Source organism: Podarcis pityusensis (assembly GCF_964106645.2).
Source record: "Podarcis pityusensis genome assembly, chromosome: 6".
NCBI classification, from domain to species: Eukaryota; Metazoa; Chordata; class Lepidosauria; order Squamata; family Lacertidae; genus Podarcis; species Podarcis pityusensis.
In genome coordinates, this window is record NC_138030.1 from 10,971,349 (window position 1) to 10,989,677 (window position 18,329).

The 18,329-nt window shown below is 44.0% G+C and overlaps 1 protein-coding gene across 8 annotated transcripts in view; it reads right to left on the reverse strand.

Moving 5' to 3' along the window:
• CDH4 (cadherin 4) overlaps positions 1-18,329 on the reverse strand; it is a 792,566-nt gene that overhangs the window by 305,824 nt on the left and 468,413 nt on the right. For 4 of the 8 annotated variants that reach the window (XM_081011096.1, XM_081011095.1, XM_081011102.1 and 1 more), the window contains one exon: positions 14,384-14,607. In XM_081011096.1, the coding sequence (XP_080867222.1) occupies positions 14,384-14,607 (224 nt within the window). The remainder of the gene's footprint in view (positions 1-14,383; positions 14,608-18,329) is intronic. The other 4 variants (XM_081011101.1, XM_081011100.1, XM_081011099.1 and 1 more) reach the window with 2 other exon arrangements.

Genomic DNA, 18,329 nt, shown 5'->3' on the forward strand with positions numbered 1-18,329 from the left:
TTCCCACCCCCAAACTGCCAGTGCTGGATTCACTTCTAAACCAGAATGGACTCCTTCATTACAGAGGAACTCAGTTTCCTGCAATACTTCAGACAATGGCTGAGAAGGTACTGGATTTGCTGTTTTAGAAAAGTTTCCTGTTTGTAGATACTCCAGGGTAACTATTCAGGAGCACATCCACAAACCGTGCAGAGAGAAGAAATGCGAAGAATTCAATTTAACTTAGTCTGACAACAACAAAAATCACCTTTGCTTGCTAGCTATTTTTTAAAATAATAATAATGCTAGTGGAGAAACAGAGTGATGTATGAATTGTATTCTACATGTACAAGACATTCAGCTGCCATTGGCACTGGTAAAGGTAACAAACAAGATTCTTTTTATCTTATGTATGTATGTTTATATCTTTTTTTAGCAAATAGGGTGAGATTTCATTTGGCATTGTCATGCAGAAGAAATGAAAGGTTTGTGGACCGAAAGCAGAATACACACACACACACACACACACACACACTTGTTTGCTTAAATAATTACTGTGTTTGCATTTAGGTCACTGCCGAATTTGCCAGAACTGAAGCATCAGCAACCCTGAAAATCTGCAGCAACAGTAGACGAAACTACCATGTCCAATGATCCTCTTTATTTCAGACCTTGATTTGCTTCTGCCTATTGATGTTAAGCTGTTCTCTTTGTCAGGGTGTCATCCCCTCTATTTCCTAGCATGTTCCCGTCCCCCTGTTGAAAAGCTATAATGGCTACCTATCAGCCATATTTACAAATAGTTGTAAGCTCCGTGGTGAATTTAATCAAAGGCAGCTTCGCATCGCGTCCTATTAGCATCAAAACACAAATTGCTATTCATGAACGATTTGTGTCAAAGTGCTCCGAAAAACTGGCATTTTTAGCTGCAAGATGCTCTCCTGAGCACAGCGCTTCAGCAAGGGCATTAAATTAATGTGTTTGCATAAAATGCGTTTGCTAATTGACAAAGAAATGGGAATTGGGCATCTGACTTCTACTTTAAAGTTAATGAACAGCGTTGGGAAGGAATATATGTACAGGTAGACAAGATCACCTCTTTGCTCCTAAAAAAAAAAAAAGTATCTTAATTTCGGAAGCAAACAGGAACCAATCCTAACAGGCGGCTTGAAGTGCCAGATCAAACTGTTTGATCATCGGCACTTCCAAAGGCAAACAGAGGCTGTGGCACATTTGCGACCTTTATCAAAACAGGCGGCACACAATCAAGAATGCTATGTTTGCTTAGGAACTCATTAGATAAAATTACCTCCCCATTTACAGAACAGTATACAATTGCAGGGTGGTTTTTATTTTTTTATTTTCTGTTAATCAGCTAGTTAAGCAAGAAATTCATTACTTTCTGGGAGGGGTGGTTTCAGTTAACAGGAGGGCTGCATAGAACAGTTCGCATTAGAGTCAATTAGTAAGAAAAATTGTCAATTTTGGCAAGCATGCAGGATTCATTGGTTGACAGACGGGGAAAAGACTGAGTGAGAGACTAACACAGACATCTCATAATGACCAAAAAAAGGGGAAAGAAGGAAGGGAAGGAAAGAAGGCGGGTGATAAGAGATTTGCAGAATGTTCAGTGCAATTGCACTTTGCAAATCTGGTGTGCTATAAGGGGGTGTTTATGAAAGTCAGAGGTGGCCAGGTTTTTTTACTCTTAGAGGACATTTGCTTTTGCAAATAAGAGTTTGGAGACCAGAAGTACATAATTTGTTTCAGGTTCTGTAATAACGTTGGGCTCATCTAGCACAATGGTCTTCCACTGGTCTAGACCTGACTCCCAGGCTGCAACATAGAGGCCATATTCATGTTTTCACATTTGTCTTATATGTAACAGTGCTAATAATGCACATTATTAATCCTCAAATGGCAATTCACAGAAATATGCATCTTATTAAAAAATGTCTCGTGCCTTTCTCCTGCCACATTGCGGCACTCATAGGAGCTGTTAAAATGAGTGCCTCGTCAGATTAACGCGTCTTAGTCTGGACACGCACTCCGTGCTCCTTTGGCTTGGTCAGCCTAAACTGGAATTCAGCATGGCAGCAACAGCTTTGCTGTGACCCATCTGATGTGAACTTGCAACCCAATGGTGGGTCCCAACCTGCTGGTTGAAGACCTATGATCTAGCAGTAGGGGTTTGCTGGTTATGGAGCATCAGTGAAACAGCAGCATTAGATACAAAATCCAATGAGAAGTAGGGATAGTAACATAAGATCAGCCCGGTTTGATCAGCTGAACAGCCCATTGAGTCCAGCACATTGTTCTCAAAGTAGCCTATGGGAACCCCACAAGCAGAACCTGAGTGCAACAGTGCTCTCCCCACCTGCATCAGATGGACAGGTGTAATAATGTGGCCCTCTCCATCAGCATGTCTGAGGACTGCTTCCTCTTGGCTTCTTCTCTGGCACAACTGCCTCCATCAGTGATCGTTTCTCCTGCAGACGTGCATTCATAAAAGGCATATGCTCTTCTGCTATGGCTATGGCTTCTCTCCTCAACGGAAGAATGCACCAGCACTACGGATGGTTCGAGGTCCAGCTCCGAGGGCCTTCTGGCAGTTCTCTCACTGCAAGAAGTGAGGTTACAGGGAACCAGGCAGAGGTCCTTCTCGGTAGCGGCACCCACCCTGTGGAACACCCTCCCATCAGATGTCAAGGAAATAAACAACTATCTGACTTTTAGAAGACATCTGAAGGCAGCCCTGTTTAGAGAAGTCTTTAATGTTAGAGAAGTCTTTAATATTTTATCGCGTTTTTAATATTCTGTTGGAAGCTGCCCAGAGTGGCTGGGGAATGATAAATTGGGGGGATGATAAATATTATTATTATTATTATTATTATTATTATTATTATTACAAGGTTGAACGGTCTTCTAGTTTATTCCTTAGGCTTCTGCTGTAATTTGCTTGAAGGCTGCAATCCTTTCTCATTCACTCCTTTATAACTGCTTTTTAAATGTTTTTGAAAGAGATGTTTTTGCACTGCATTGCTTTCATTTCTTCTGCTCAGTGCGAAACCACCTACATTGCATGTCTTGAGCCCCATTCAACTCCAGTAATCTCTGGTTATAGCACTACAGATAGCAAAGAGTGGGGAAGACCCTTCCCCTCCCCTTCTGGAAGGCTGCGGCTGCCCATCAAGGAAGACATTACTGAGATAGAGACATCAACCACCTGCCTCCATCTAAAGCAGCTTCGAAAGGGTACTGTAAACATAAAGCACACAATCAAAGCAAAATTAAGCATGCATAAGTACCATTAATTTAAGTGAGTGAATAGAGCACATAGTTAAATCTCTCTTATTGCAAGTAATATGATTTAATGGTGCTTAACTTTGGCTGGATCACACCCAAAAATACAGTTCTAAGTCTAGCTGTGTTGCAGAAAAAAACAACAACTCAATAGTACCTTAGAGATTAGCTAATTTGTTGTAGCATGGGCTCTCGTAGGCAAGAGTTTTACTTCATAAGATGAATGGAAAGGGAAAATATAGGCACCCAGAAGTCCAGAGGTGGCATCCTAATCCATGAGGTTGTCTACCACCATGGCTAGGTGATGGCCCAAGCAAGAGGAGGTCATAAATGGCAAGGGTTCCAAGCAGATGGTAAGGCAAGATCAGAACCTTGGAGAGGCTTGTAAATATGCATTTCAGAACCACAGTTGGTGATCATAGAGCTGAGGAGGAACATGCAAGTGTCTTGGGGCACCTGGCAGATTTTTACACCCTAGGCTTAGGATTTATGAAATTCAGGGCCCATTTCCTGAATTCTGCATCAGGGCATTTAAAGGGCTGGTGTCTTCTTGTGCAGCCATTTGCTTCGACTAGGCCCTGAGTTTTCAGTCTGGGGAGATTCCGCCACAAGGCTCCCCTGATCCTCAAAGGAACCTGTGGACCTCTGCTATCAGAGTCTGGGGGCAGAGTTGTCTCCTTGGGATTAAAGGGAAGAGCTGTGGTCTCTGGTGTCTGCTGCTGCATATAGGACAGACCAGAAAGAGGAGGCATCTCCTCCTTGGGACTGCCATTAGAAAAGAAAGACCCTGTCTCCAAGGATTCCTGGTCTGCAGCCATGACAAGTGGTGTGTAGTGTTATGCAAGTGAAATGAACAATTAAGAATCGTGATTAAAATAACAAAACATGTTTAAAACATAGCCTTTTCTCTTTGGGCCATTTGCTATAGTTGAATGTCCTGGTAATATCTGGGGACTTTACAATTGCTCTTAGCTTAGATTGCTGTTAGCAGGGCATGAAGTGAATGATATGAGCCGTCAAGACAATGTCGAAAAAGGACTCAGTCTGAATCATGTAGTAAAAGTTTCCAAATGTCAAAAGTATTTCTTAAATTAAAAAAACCCCCTAGAATTGCACTTTTTTTTGTTTTTGTTCCTAACGTTGTTGCTCGCTGTGTTGGCAGTCATGAAACACATTGTCAAACGTCTCCTAAGATGAAATTTAGAGACCTTCATATTTACCATCTAATTGCAAAGCTTCATCTGAAAACTAGATTTCTCCCATGTCAGTTAACCTGAAACAGGAATGCAGCTGGAGAAGGGGGCAGAGAGCAATAAGAGCATCTGTTCCAAGCACACCTAGAGAAAGTGTGCAAAATGGAAAGCAACATTTATACAATAGCCTGAAAGTTATTTGGGAGGAGGAGCTCAGTAGCACAAGCGGAAGCATCTTTCCAATGTCATTTGGGTTTGTCAGAAACTTCATGTCAGATGGGATGAGCCTGGGATATAGGGTTGTTTTTTTTATGTCAGTGTCTTACATTCTGGAAGAGTTGCTATTGCCATGAGAAATAACCTAATGGAGATCCACCAAATGACCTGCTTATTGAGCATTCATCCTGATTTAATTGCATAAAGCTTATATTGTGGTTAGACTATGCCCACACACACAGCATACATTCAAAGAACTATTATCCCAGTTTAACAGTCATGGCTACCTTCAAATAATATTGAGAACTGTAGTTTGCTAAGGGTGTAACTCCTGTTTGTCTCCCAGAGCTACAATTCCCAGAGTGGTTTAATATTCAATTCATCTAGCAATTTTCACTCCGTAAGGCAAACAGGAGTTTCCTAATAACTCTCAGCACCAGTAATAGAATACAATTCCAATAATTCTTTGGGAGAAGCTATGATTGCTAAAATGGTATAATCCTGCTTTAAATATCTGACCCAAACGTGGCCTATGTCCAGTTGTTCTTGAGCATTTGTTCTGATTTGTTTATGACAAAGAACATTCATTTGGAATAGTCTTCCCTGTATCATTCATTTTTCAAAGCATTTCCCTTTTCCAAACCACAAAAAGCGTTGTTGTTTTTCTCCCTGGTGCTCAGGTGGCAGAGAGATTTCATTTCCATTGTGCAAACCTAATGCTTTGGTATGTGCTTGAATTCCTCCTGCAAAATATTGACAGTCTGGAGGCACCCATTGTCAGCTTCTCCCAACTGACCCAACATTACCAAAGCAATGTCGCAGCAGCGCTGCTAAGCAAGCATCTGCCAGAAGAGGCCCTCAATATGTTCTAGAGGTGATGAAAGACCTCTTTATGGAGCAACTCTTTTGGCTGTTGAACCACACCTTAAGCAGGATGGAGAAGTTCTGCACAATCAAAGAGCTGCAAGCAAGTGAGTTCAAGACCCATTCAAATTAATTGACCTAAATTAGTTATATTCCTTAATTTCAAGAGGGTCTATTCTTAGCACAACTAAAGTGGTTGTATGCAAACCAAAAATAGCATCTACGGACATTGGTTCTATGCTCTCCAGTCGACAAGAGAAGGAAAATGTGACTGACGGGAACAGAGGAAGTTGCCTTATATTAAGTCAGACCAATGGTTCACCTAGCTCACTGTAAACTGACTCCAGGGTTTCAGGTAGGGAATCTCTCCTGGTCCTACCTGGGGATGATGGGGATTGAACCTGGGAGCTTCTGCATGCAAGGCTATTGCTCTACCATTGATATAAACTATGGAACTTGCTCCCACAGGAGGCAGTGATGGTGGCCAACTTGAGAACTGAAAAATTCAGAGAGGGTAAGGCTCCCAATGGCTACTGGCCTGTTAAGATATTCCGTTCCACCTTAAGAGGAACAGGCTGTTGTGTGTCACATGCCTGTTTACACTCCAGCACAGCTTGCTGTGAACTTCCGTTTTGTGTATAGCTTTTGCTTATGTTGCTTGCTTGGACACGAAAGGGAGAAGACATGTTTTCCCCTTTGTCTGAATAAACTGCTTGTAAATATGCTTCACACAGCCTCTATCTGCCCTTCTGTTGCGAAGAGTTTTTTACTCTGCTGGCTTGCGTGCTCAACTTCTGAAGCTCGAGTCTCAGTTACATCCTGATCCAAGGACTGGAGATCGCTCGCCAACCGGCTGGTGGGCTGGAGCCAGCTGGGGGCCTGCCAAATGCCCCTGATCCCTTGGAAGCATCCCAACATGGCCATGATGGCTATACTCTGCCTCTGTGGTTGGAGGATGTACAGTGGTACCTCGGGTTACATACGCTTCAGGTTACATACGCTTCAGCTTACAGAATCTGCTAACCCAGAAATAGTACCTCGGGTTAAGAACTTTGCTTCAGGATAAGAACAGAAATCGCGTGGCGGCGGCGCGGCAGCAGCGGGAGGCCCCATTAGCTAAAGTGGTGTTTCAGGTTAAGAACAGTTTCAGGTTAAGAACGGCCCTCTGGAACGAATTAAGTACATAACCAGATGTACCACTGTAAAGCTTCCGCATACCAGTTGATGGAAACCACAGGAGGTGAGAATGCTCTCATGCTTGGGTCCTTCTTGCAGGTTTCCTAAGGGTTTCTGGTTGGTCTTTGTGAGAACAGTATGTTGGTCGAGATGGGCCACTGGTCTGATTCAACAGAACTCTTTTACAGCCCAGTGCTTTAAAAACAACAACACCCCACAATGTTTCAGGTTGTGTTCCTTCCTATAAATCTCTTCTCAAGGTTACCTTTAAAACTCCTGCCTCTGGAAACTTGCTTATATAGAATCTCATATATTTTAACCATGAGGAATCATCACAGCGGTGATTGTGTATGTTGTGTGTTGGTGTTCTTTATGGAACTTTTTTTTACATCAACTTTTTGATGCGGCATAATGTGACATTGGCAGGTGGAAATAAGAAACAGGGAAACTGGAGGTCAAAGGGCTGCAATCAGGCAGGGTAAGAAACATACATCATGAGCAGGCGTACCTGGGTCTCTGTGTTTGTTTTCTTTTGTTCAAGAGAAGTGATTTATTAGTGCATGGGTGGCTCGGTTTTATGAAAGACAGGCAGCAAACAAATTTCACCTTGGGGTGAGATTTTAATACATTTCAGGACCTTGACAAGATTAGCATATTATCTCTTCAATGCCTTATAACTTGAGCAAATGAGAGCTCTGTCAAAGTGAACATATTTGTGTGCTAACAGATCTATTTATGAGTATGGCTTGCCTGGGTGATGTGGCAGAAAGTACCTCACATATAACAAGATGGATGTATATATCTGTCTTAACCTAGCCTCAGTTGTTTATGCTCTGATGACCTCCCATCTGGATTACTGTACTGTGCTATAAATGGGGCAGCCCTTGAGGATAGGCTGGAGGCTGGAGCCAGTGCAGAATGTGGCTGCTAGGTTGGTAAGTGGGATAGCAGGATGGGACCATGTGACATCAAACCTGAAAGCACTCTGCTGGCTACCAGTGAGCGACTGGGCCCAATTAAAGGTGTTAATACTAGCATATAGTGCACTCTTTGGCCTGGTGAGGTTGTCTCACTCATTATTGACTTTCAAGAGGAATTTTTGGCTTCATGGGCAAAAGTGTACCTTCATGAGACAACTCTGATTGGTGGGTGGGACAACCTACCTATCAATTGTATGGTAGCATCATGACATCAGCTGACCCACCCACCTGTCAAAATCCATTACACAGTGGTTGTTTGGGTGTTTGGGTTGACGTTTGATTCCACAGTGGTTCCCAAGTGATCAACAGTCAACCAGCTGTTGGGAACTGAAGGATCAGCCCTCTATCAGCTGCAGAAGAGCCCAAGCCCACCTTCCCTTGCCAACGCACCCTTTAAGACTCCTGATTACACAATCAGCCATGTTTTTACCTGCCCCACATCTGATGTGGGGTCTCACGGGCCAAATTTGCACCCCTGCTGGATCACATCTGATCCTTGACCTGGATGTTCCCTTCCCCAGCATAGGACACATGGTGGTTGCATGACAAAGATGTAAACAATAACTCCTCAACAACCTATCTAGTATTTGTGGTGTTGATCATCTGACTTTCATTAAGCCAGCAAATACACGCTTCCTAAGTTATCCACAAGGAAAGCCCTTATAAGCCATGCCCAGCAAAAAGAGAGAAATAAAAAGGCTTCCCCTTTTCCCTGGGAATGCAATTTCATTCAAGTGTATCTTTCATAAATGCTGACATGAGCTAGAAGGCCAAATTATTCATTTCATAAACAAGGTTTTCTCTCTCTCCCCATTTCTTCCTTTTGCAGAATATACCCACAGGCGCCATCAACACATTCAACTGTAAAAATAGCCAGTTGGATGAGAACAGTGTGAAAAAACTTTTATCTTAAGTATTTACTGTTATTCCAGAATATCACTCCACTTTCGGGCAGGGAGGGGGGGAAGGCGGTAATTCAGCACTCTGGTGGTAAATCTGTGACCTCATTTGCATTTTCTAATTGAATTGCTATCAGGTTTCTTGCAAGAGTGAACAACCAAAAAGAGAAAACGGGGGGGGGGGGGACCATCCTGAAAAGTTCTTACACTTTCATAACACCACTTGGATTAGCTGGGGGGAGAGAGAGAGAAAGCTTACTTTATGGGTTTGTTTAGCATGAAAAATATTGTTAGTTCATGGAATGCCATAGACTTTGCCATTGAACAGACAGCCTCAAGAAGCTGGGATTTCTCCTACATCATCTGCCATTGGAAGTGCCCCACAATGTCTTGGAATGTTGCTACATCAGACATTGTAGGGAATTTTCAATGACAGACAATGTTCAGATCTAAACCCCATCACAGGGAGCCAGGATTAATGCTAACAGGGGTTCCTACTGAGCTGCTTGTGCCCAGGCTTCTCCCCACAGATATTGCCGCCATTCTGCTTAAACATATCCTGAAATGTTTGCTGGGGAGAGGGATGAAAATACCATACTTTGTTTCAAGGGGGTGACCGGGACCCAGCTTATCATTGGGCAAGACGACAGAGTCCAATTAAAGAGCAAGAAATGGTGAATTATTTAGCTTATCATCAATTTATCATCACCACCATATGGATTTTCTGCCTTAAGCACCAACATGTTTTGGTCCATCTCTGTAAGTGGAAAAGGTTACTTGGCAACTAATAAACAACTGCATCTCCTTTAGGCAATGTGAAGCAAAGCAAATAACACCACATGCACGGTCAGTTATCTCTGGATTTACAAAAATTATATAGGCTGTCCAATGATATTGTCCCCTGGTCAGGTCACTTTTCTGGGTATTGACACTTTGATATTGTAGAGCACGCCACTAAGGCAGGCATAGGCAAGCTCAGCCCTCCAGATGTTTTGGGACTACAACTCCCATCATCCCTAGCTAACAGGACCAGTGGTCAGGGATGATGGGAATTGTAGTCCCAAAACATCTGGAGGGCCAAGTTTGCCTATGCCTTCTCTAAGACATGTATAGAGAACCTGTGCCCCCCCCCCATTACTCTGAGCCAGTATGACTTATAAGGGGTGATGGGAGTTGTCGTCCAATCACATCTAGGGGGCCACAGGTTCTCCACTATGATCATGCAGCTCTGGAATCGACTGGCACTGGGAAAACATGGGCTCAATCTCAAACAAGGTGCTGTAGGTTGTAGGTCAGAGAAGTTCTATTGAGATTAATGAACCTAAGTTTAGCATGTTCATTAATTTTCAGCAGGTTTACTCTGATTAGGACTAGCATTAATGAGCTGGAGGATCAAGGCCACTGACTAGACAGAAGTTGAACCCTGAGAAGACCTAGAACTGCTATTTTATTATCATCCTTGCTGGAAGTTGCAAGTGGGCAAAGAGTGCTGTTGCTTTCAGTCCCAGCTTGCAGGCTGGCCACTGTGGATCCAGGATTAGATGGGCCTGATCCAGCAGGCTTATGTTACATCCTTACTATGTTCTGATTATTGAAGAAGGTTTTGCTTAATCAAGTGTGTGTGTGTGCTATTTGCATGCCTATTAAGACATCCAATCCTCCACTTACATCATGCAGAACTACAGTCTAGCTGTAGGTTCACCATATGAAGAATTCTTTGTCTACTCTTGTCCTCAGAGAAACATGTGAGAGGAGACCCAGCATGTAACAAAAAGCATATTTTAATTACTGCAAAACAACAACAACAACACAACAACTCTGTGCATAACCTTCAGTGGCCGCTAAGTGTGTGCATGTTTGTTTTAATTCTACTGGATTTCTGAAAAACAACATACCAGATCAATTTCCCTGAACAGACGTGTCAGGGTCAGTGCTTCAAAAGCACTGGGATTTTCACTTGATAATGTTTAGTTTCAGTGCTGTTTGATATCCTTCAAATAATCCCATGAACCTGTTTCATTTCTTTTGCAAACAAAACTCTTGTTTTGTTCATAAAAGCGAAGCAGGAAGCTTTAAATGAAGCAGAAGCTCAGCCACCCACTATGATGACACACAATAATACAGTCTGTGACCTTGTCATTAGTCTTGTTTTCCACTCTTTTTTCACCCTCCAACTATACACTAATAAGGCTTTTAAGAAAAGAATGATGTGAATTTTAAAAAGCCAGAGTTCTCTCTGTCTTGAACCAGAGTTCAGCTTGTATTAATATTCTACAAATTTCCAGTCAAATATTTTGCTAAAGTTGAAATGCACTGCAGCTTGTATTCTCTTCGCCGGGGAGAAATTTTATGTAGCTCACTCGAGACGACAGTGTGATCTGTAATACTGAAACAAAATGTGTTCATATTTGCAGAGTATAGGGCACTCCGGCTCAATTGCAAAAAGCATTAAAACAGTGTTGCTCTATGAAGGACTCAGTTTCAATAGAATCATAGAATCGTAGAGTTGGAAGGGACCCTGAAATTCATCTACTCCAAACCACTGCAATTCAAGAATATGCCGCTGTCTCATACATGGATCAAACCTGCAAACTTGCCATTATCAGCACCATCAGCCAGTGTGGTGTAGTGGTTAAGAGCAGTAGACTCATGATCTGGTGAACTGGGTTCACTTCCCCGCTCCTCCACATGCAGCTGCTGGGTGACCTTGGGCCAGTCACACTTCTCTGAAATCTCTCAGCCTCACTCACCTCACAGTGTGTTTGTTGTGGGGGAGGAAGGGAAAGAGATTGTTAGCCAATTTGAGACTCCTTAGGGTAGTGATAAAGCGGGATATCAAATCCAAACTCTTCTTCTTCTTCATGCTCTAATCAACTGAGCTATCCAGGCACAAAAATTACCCCTTCTTCACTCCCTTCTTCACTATCCCACTCGGAGGACGTTGTTCCCCCATCACCCTCAGACCCAGGGGATGGCTCCCCTCTAGCTACTTGGCCACACAAGAATTGCACACTGTTCACCAAGGGTGGCATGATCACTGGAAAAGAAGGCCTTCCCAAACTCCAGATAACATCTCCAAAAGCTCAGCTAGCAGTTCCTATTGGGAGCTGTTCAGGGTTCTGATTTGCCTTGCACTGCCCTGAGCTGACCTGAAGCAGCTTTGGGTATGCATATATGGGTATGATGTTTAGTGGGAATCTCTTTTCTTGTAACTTGAAGGCATTGGTCCAAGACCTACCTTCCAGAAAAGGATTGACAGATGAATGTTCTGCCTCTGACTGAAGACCTTTAGGGTGGTAGAGTCACCAGGTATCTGATTAACATCTCTTACCATTAAGCAGTTTAAAATACTCTTACCATTAAGCAGTTTAAAATAATGGAACATTATTGTGTTTTTAACTGTTTTATTTTGTATGTTTTTTCTTACTTTTTACTTTTTTGCTGTAATTTACACTTTTTTCTTTGCTTTCTGTATTTTTGTGAAACTTTAATAAATATCATTTAAAAAAAATAAAATAAAATAAACTCTACAGGAGGAGAAGGAGGAGTTTGAATCTGATATCCTGCTTTATCACTACCCGAAGGAGTCTCAAAGCGGCTAACATTCTCCTTTCCCTTCCTCTCCCCAAACAAACACTCTGTGAGGTGAATGAGGCTGAGAGACTTCAGAGAAGTGTGACTAGCCCAAGGTCACCCAGCAGCTGCATGTGGAGGAGCGGGGAAGCGAACCTGGTTCACCAGATCACGAGTCTACCGCTCTTAACCACTACACCACACTGGTGTACAGTCTATAACATAAAGTTGCTATATCTGACCTGGCCTCTGGAGTGAGCGGAAAAAAAGTCTTTGCCCTCTTCAGATATTTTAGAGTATTATGCCATCCTGCTCCCCCCACCCCCCTCAAGTCTTCACTTTCGCAAGCTAAACACAACCTGTTCCTTAAGTCCTTCTTCACAAAATCCCCCTCCCCCGCCCCGTCCCAGAGCCTATGCAGTCATTGCTTTCCCTAAAGGTCAGGATGAGCTGGCAGCTAATTTTCCAAAAGCTGTCCCTCCAACCTGACAGTCCTCCATCTCTAGATAATAAATTTTCAGGTTGGAAGTCTGGATTACTTCTTCAATAGCAAATGGCACGTCTGCAAAGCTACAGGGCCAAAGAATGGGATCAATGAAGGGAAATTTATTGCCGTGGGATTCTCTGCTGAAGAGCCTCAGGTACATATTCAGATGTCAGCAACACAGGCAGAGTCAGAGTCAATGTAAAAAGAGGGGCTTGGCGGAAGCTCCAGGAGCAGAGGAGAATTAAGCTTCCCTTTCCACCCATTTGTCTGAAGGCTGTATCTCAACCAAAGGGGACGATACATCACCACAAAAGAGGACGTGAAGGCAGGAAGTGGGTGAGAAATTCTCCCCAGTTCACCAAAGTTCAATCTAAAGGATGATCGAGTGGCCTTTTAAGAATAAGGAAGAACCCAGCTCAAAAGTCAATTCCCCCCTTTAGCTACATTAACCTGAAAGCCTGCACACGGGGAATAGAATTCACAGCCGCGAAATGATTCACAAGGGTCTCATTACTGCATGTTGCTATGCCTGTTTGGAAAAACATGCCTGGTCTGATTTATTTATTTATTGCTCACATCTCCCGCCCGCCTTGTTCCTAATGTTTGGATGGCCAACAGCAAGATGAGGTACCATTTTGGGATGGATCCAGAGCCCTAGGTTCTTAAACAAAGACTAAAAATAGCAATAGCACCCTCCTTCACCCCAGCCTGGGTTTATTCCTGGCCACAAAGGCTGTTGGGAAATTGAGCAAACATCGTAGCCCTTGGTTTGCTGTCTACTATGAATGCAGGGGCAATGGCTGTTGGTGGAAGAAAAGAGGCAGGAAACCGTTCCACTGTTCATTGATTCTATTGAATAATTGCTTCCTCTCCAGACACTTCCCCCTAGCCTAGCTAGCCTAGAGAGCCAGTGTGGTGTAGTGGTTAAGAGCGGTAGTCTCGTAATCTGGGGAACCGGGTTCGCGTCTCCGCTCCTCCACATGCAGCTGCTGGGTGACCTTGGGACAGTCACACTTCTTTGAAGTCTCTCAGCCCCACTCACCTCACAGAGTGTTTGTTGTGGGGGAGGAAGGGAAAGGAGATTGTGAGCCGCTTTGAGACTCCTTAAAGGGAGTGAAAGGCGGGATATCAAATCCAAACACCACTTCTTCTTCTTCTTCTTCTTCTTCTTCTTCTTCTTCTTCTTCTTCTAGAAATGGACATTCTTGGTTGATTCAAACATGATACAGTCTGTCTTGGATTGTACCATTTCAGACTGCAGGTGAAGGATCTGTTTCTGGGATTTATTTATTTTTAAACACCCCACAGGTCATGGAGAGTTAGCACATTAGGGAGAATAGTCTATATTGCTTGTTAACACGAAGACCTTTTAAATATACGATCCCCACATTCCAGCCAAGATATTAGCATGCACTGTTTCTGCACATTTTAATTGACCATTAGAGATTGTGGAGGCCTATAATGATGTACAAGGTCCTTTGAGCACAGTGCCCCAAGCCTTTCTGGGCTATAGGCCAAAATACTAACACCTTGCACCAAGGCCAGATTAAGGTGGTGGTGGTGAAATTCCCATAATAAGCCCCCTACCCACTGCCCCCACAAAAGCTTGAAACAATGTGCCACAAAAAGAGTCTTGTGGCATCATAAAGCCAACAAATTTATTGGCAATTCTCCCCCTCCCCTTCTCGGAATTGCTATCATTGTTATTTTTACCTTGTGTCCCTTGTGTTGTGATTTTTCTCCCACCAGTAACCTGACCATAGTTTCCCAGCTTTCTACGGCCTGGTGGTCCCATGCCGTCACCATAAATATTGTCTGCTCCGAGGGGATTTGCACCTGTTGGGTGGCGTAGATAGTCCCATCTGTCCTCACCTTGAAGTCCAAGTTGTCGGTTTCGTATTGGATTCCTTTACTCTCAGAGCAGCCGCTAAATTTCACTGGGGAAAAGAAGACAAAAGAGAGGGCGGTGGTTATTGAAACTGTTATTATGCCCTCGATGTGCGCAGCACTTATCAGGGTAATGTAAGCAACAGCAACAAAATCAAGATAGGTTCCTGCTGTGAGGACCTTGCATTCTAAATATGATGACAGAGGAGACGCAAATAGAGGGAAAGTAAAAAAGAAAAGAAAAAGGGGGACAGTTGCGAGAAAATGCAGTTGCACACATTTGGGGTGTGCTTTCATTGGCAAAGAGGGCTATGACATAGATCAGGGAAGTATGGTATAAAGTTAGAGAATTAGTCTGGGAAACTTGGGTTCAAATCCCTTCTCATCTAGAACACTTAAGAGGTTACCTTGAACCAATTGGTGGCTCTCTTAGGTGGCTCGTGTACCACATAGAAGGGCAAACGAAAATGATCAGGAGGAAGAGCACCTATGAGGATAAGCTACATTGTTTGCATGCTGTCCAACATTTTTGGATCCAAAACCGGGACATGTGTCTTCTGGGATGCGCTTCCGTTCATGTCACATGACCTGCACAGAGTTCTAGCCACCAAAAACACTTGGGGGGGCGGGGCTAGAACGTTGCAGCACCCAAAATGGCTGCTGAGATCTCACGTGAAAAAATGTGATGTTCCATTTTTTTGGGGCGCTTGGTAGGTCTGTGTTTGAGACACTTCATTTCACAAAAAAGATAGTGATATGACTCTGAGTGAAGTGTAGGTGGGTTCCCACGAGGCAAGACACAGTGATAACATCAAGAACCTTTACAGAACTAACAGAACTGGACAACAGGGGCAAAGCAACTGCTTATATGCATTTCTGAAGGCCTGGGCTACTCCCACTCCCAACGTGATTGGCTATCTAAACTTCCAAGTTGCGAATCATGACTGCCGCATTCTGGATTAATTGCAGTTTCTGGGTCACCTTTAAAGGTAGCCCCACGTAGAGTGCATTGCAGCAGTCCAAGCGGGAGATAACTAGAGCATGCACCACTCTGGCAAGACAGTCTGCAGGCAGGTAAGGTCTCAGCCTGTGTACCAGGTGGAGCTGGTAGACAGCCGCCCTGGACACAGAATTCACCTGCACCTCCATGGACAGCTGTGAGTCCAAAATGACTCCCAGGCTGCACACCTGGTCCTTCAGGGGCACAGTTACCCCATTCAGGACCAGGGAGTTATGAGACCTTTCTCATAACACCAGAAGTGATGAACCACCAATAAAGCTGGATATTGGAAGTGTCAGGACAGATAAGAGAAGAGAAGGCACTTCTTCACACTGCGCAGAGTTAAACTCTGGAACTCGCACCCACTGGGAGCAGTCATGGCCACCAATTTGGATGGCTGCAGAAGAGGATAAGACAAATTCATGGAGGCTGTCAATGGCTACTAGCCATGATGGCTATGCTGTACCTCCACAACTGGCGGCCACAATGCCTCCACATACCAGTTGCTGGAAACGGCAGGAAGCGAAAGGGCTCTTGTGCTCAAGTTCTGCTTCCTGGTTTTCCACAGGCATCTGGTTGGCCGCTGTGCGAATGGGATGCTGGACTTAGATGGGCCATTGGCCTGGATCCAACATGCTATTCTTATGTTCTTATGTGAAGAGGGAAGGGAGAGGACGCAGCACTGGGCTGAAATTCTCAATGATGGACTCCTCTTTTAATCATCACATCTGGAGCCAGCCTAACTTCCATGTTTCAGTGTGTAGCTTTTGGGCTCTTCGTGGGCATCTGGCTGGCTGCTATGAGAACAGGATCTTGCACTAGATTGGCCTCTGGCCTGATCCTGCAGACTTTTCTTATATAAACTTATCCATCAGGGTTCTTCTTAGGTTCAACCTAAGCTAATTCCCATAATTATTGCGAGGACAAAGTTGTCATGGCGGCCACTTATGCTGAAATATGTTCTTTTGGGAGAAAGGGCAAGGCAGATCTCTGATCAGCAACTTCACATAAAGAGGAGGTTGGGAGAGAGAGCTGAAGGGAGAAAGGAAAAGGAGGACGCGAGAGTTCAGATGGGAAACAAAACCCCATAAAAGGACAGTGGCTGGATGTCAGGCCATTTCTGATAGTGTGCTTGATGTTCTCAAAGAAACATCAAGGAAATTATATAACGGTGTATTTGACCTTTCAAGAAAGCTCTTGAACTTTACTACCATTCCCAGAGAAACTGCTAGTGGCTATTTCTAGAAGAGTCCTTTCTAAAGTTTCATTACATCTGAGAGGCAGTCGATCCCCACTGCTATGAGTGGATTCCTCTCCTGCCTCCATTATCCACTGAATATGATGAGAAGCAATTAGCCACATGGCTGGTCTGTCATTTTGTGAAGCCTACAGCTATCTACCTAGTCTATGGGATGCTTACGCATGCCTTAATGGCAACTTAAATGTCCATAATCATTCCGTTAACAGATTTTATTTTTTTACTTTTGGGTTGGACGACAATTAAAACACTCCACTGAAACCGAATCCTTCTCTCCAACTCAGACATACACTGTCAGTCTGCTTGACAGCCATCTTGCCCTTCCTTATGAAAGAGATTTGAGACAATGTGACACGAAACGTACTAAGGAAATGCAGCTTAAGTAAATGCCATCTGATAAATGTGTTCATATTGTAGAAACTACAATTGTGTTTTAATAGCACGTTAATTGAAAAACAACAACAGAGGTCTCTGCAGATGGTGGGGAGGTGTGTGTGTCAGCAACAGGCTGGATGAGAAACATTGGGAGCCACTAGCCCAAGAGCTCCCTGGGGAGGACTCTGAAGATGACACCTTAGAACCTGGAGCCTGGTGGTGGAACACTAGGCAGCAGAAAGGAAGAGCTAGGAGCTGATAGAAATAGGAGACAAGTGATCAAGGAGAGTCCAGGATAGGATTAGAAGCTGAAAGTCACAGAGTGCACACAGACAGTCCCTGACTCTGGGGTTGTGGTGCTCATCTCGCTTTATTGGCCGAGGGAGCCAGCGTACAGCTTCCGGGTCATGTGGCCAGCATGACTAAGCCACTTCTGGCAAACCAGAGCAGCGCACGGAAACGCCGTTTACCTTCCCGCCGGAGCGGTACCTATTTATCTACTTGCACTTTGACGTGCTTTCGAACTGCTAGGTGGAAGTTTTTAATGTCTAATGCTGTATTGTTTTTAATATTCAGTTGGAAGCCGCCCAGAGTGGCTGGGGAAACCCAGCCAGATGGGCGGGGTATAAATAATAAATTATTATTATTATTATTATTAGTGGGCAGGAGCAGGGACTGAGCAACGGGAGCTCACCCCGTCGTGGGGATTCGAACCGTCAACCTTCTGATTGGCAAGTCCTAGGCTCTGTGGTTTAACCTACAGCGCCAACCGCGTTCCATCTGTATATCTATAATGGTGGCAAAATAGCCACATTCAGGCGTCCAGTGCCCTCAAGGGATTCTAAGTGTGTTAGGGAGAATGTGCAACGGTCTGGCCCTGCTGCCACTCCATATACATAGGCCAAAGGCCCATAGCAGGTCCAGGTATGTATGTAGACTCCCTATGCAATTTAGAAGCCCAATCATGTGGGCATCTAAATTGTATGGAGAGCATGAGCAGAGAACCTGCTTTGGCTCTTCCACTCATGGACCATGGTGGGACTCGGCTGTCAGGGATGCAATAGATGTGGTGGAAACAATGGGTTCAGCTCCACTCTCCCAGCCCACAGGATTGTATTCATGTTTGCCACGATGCCCAA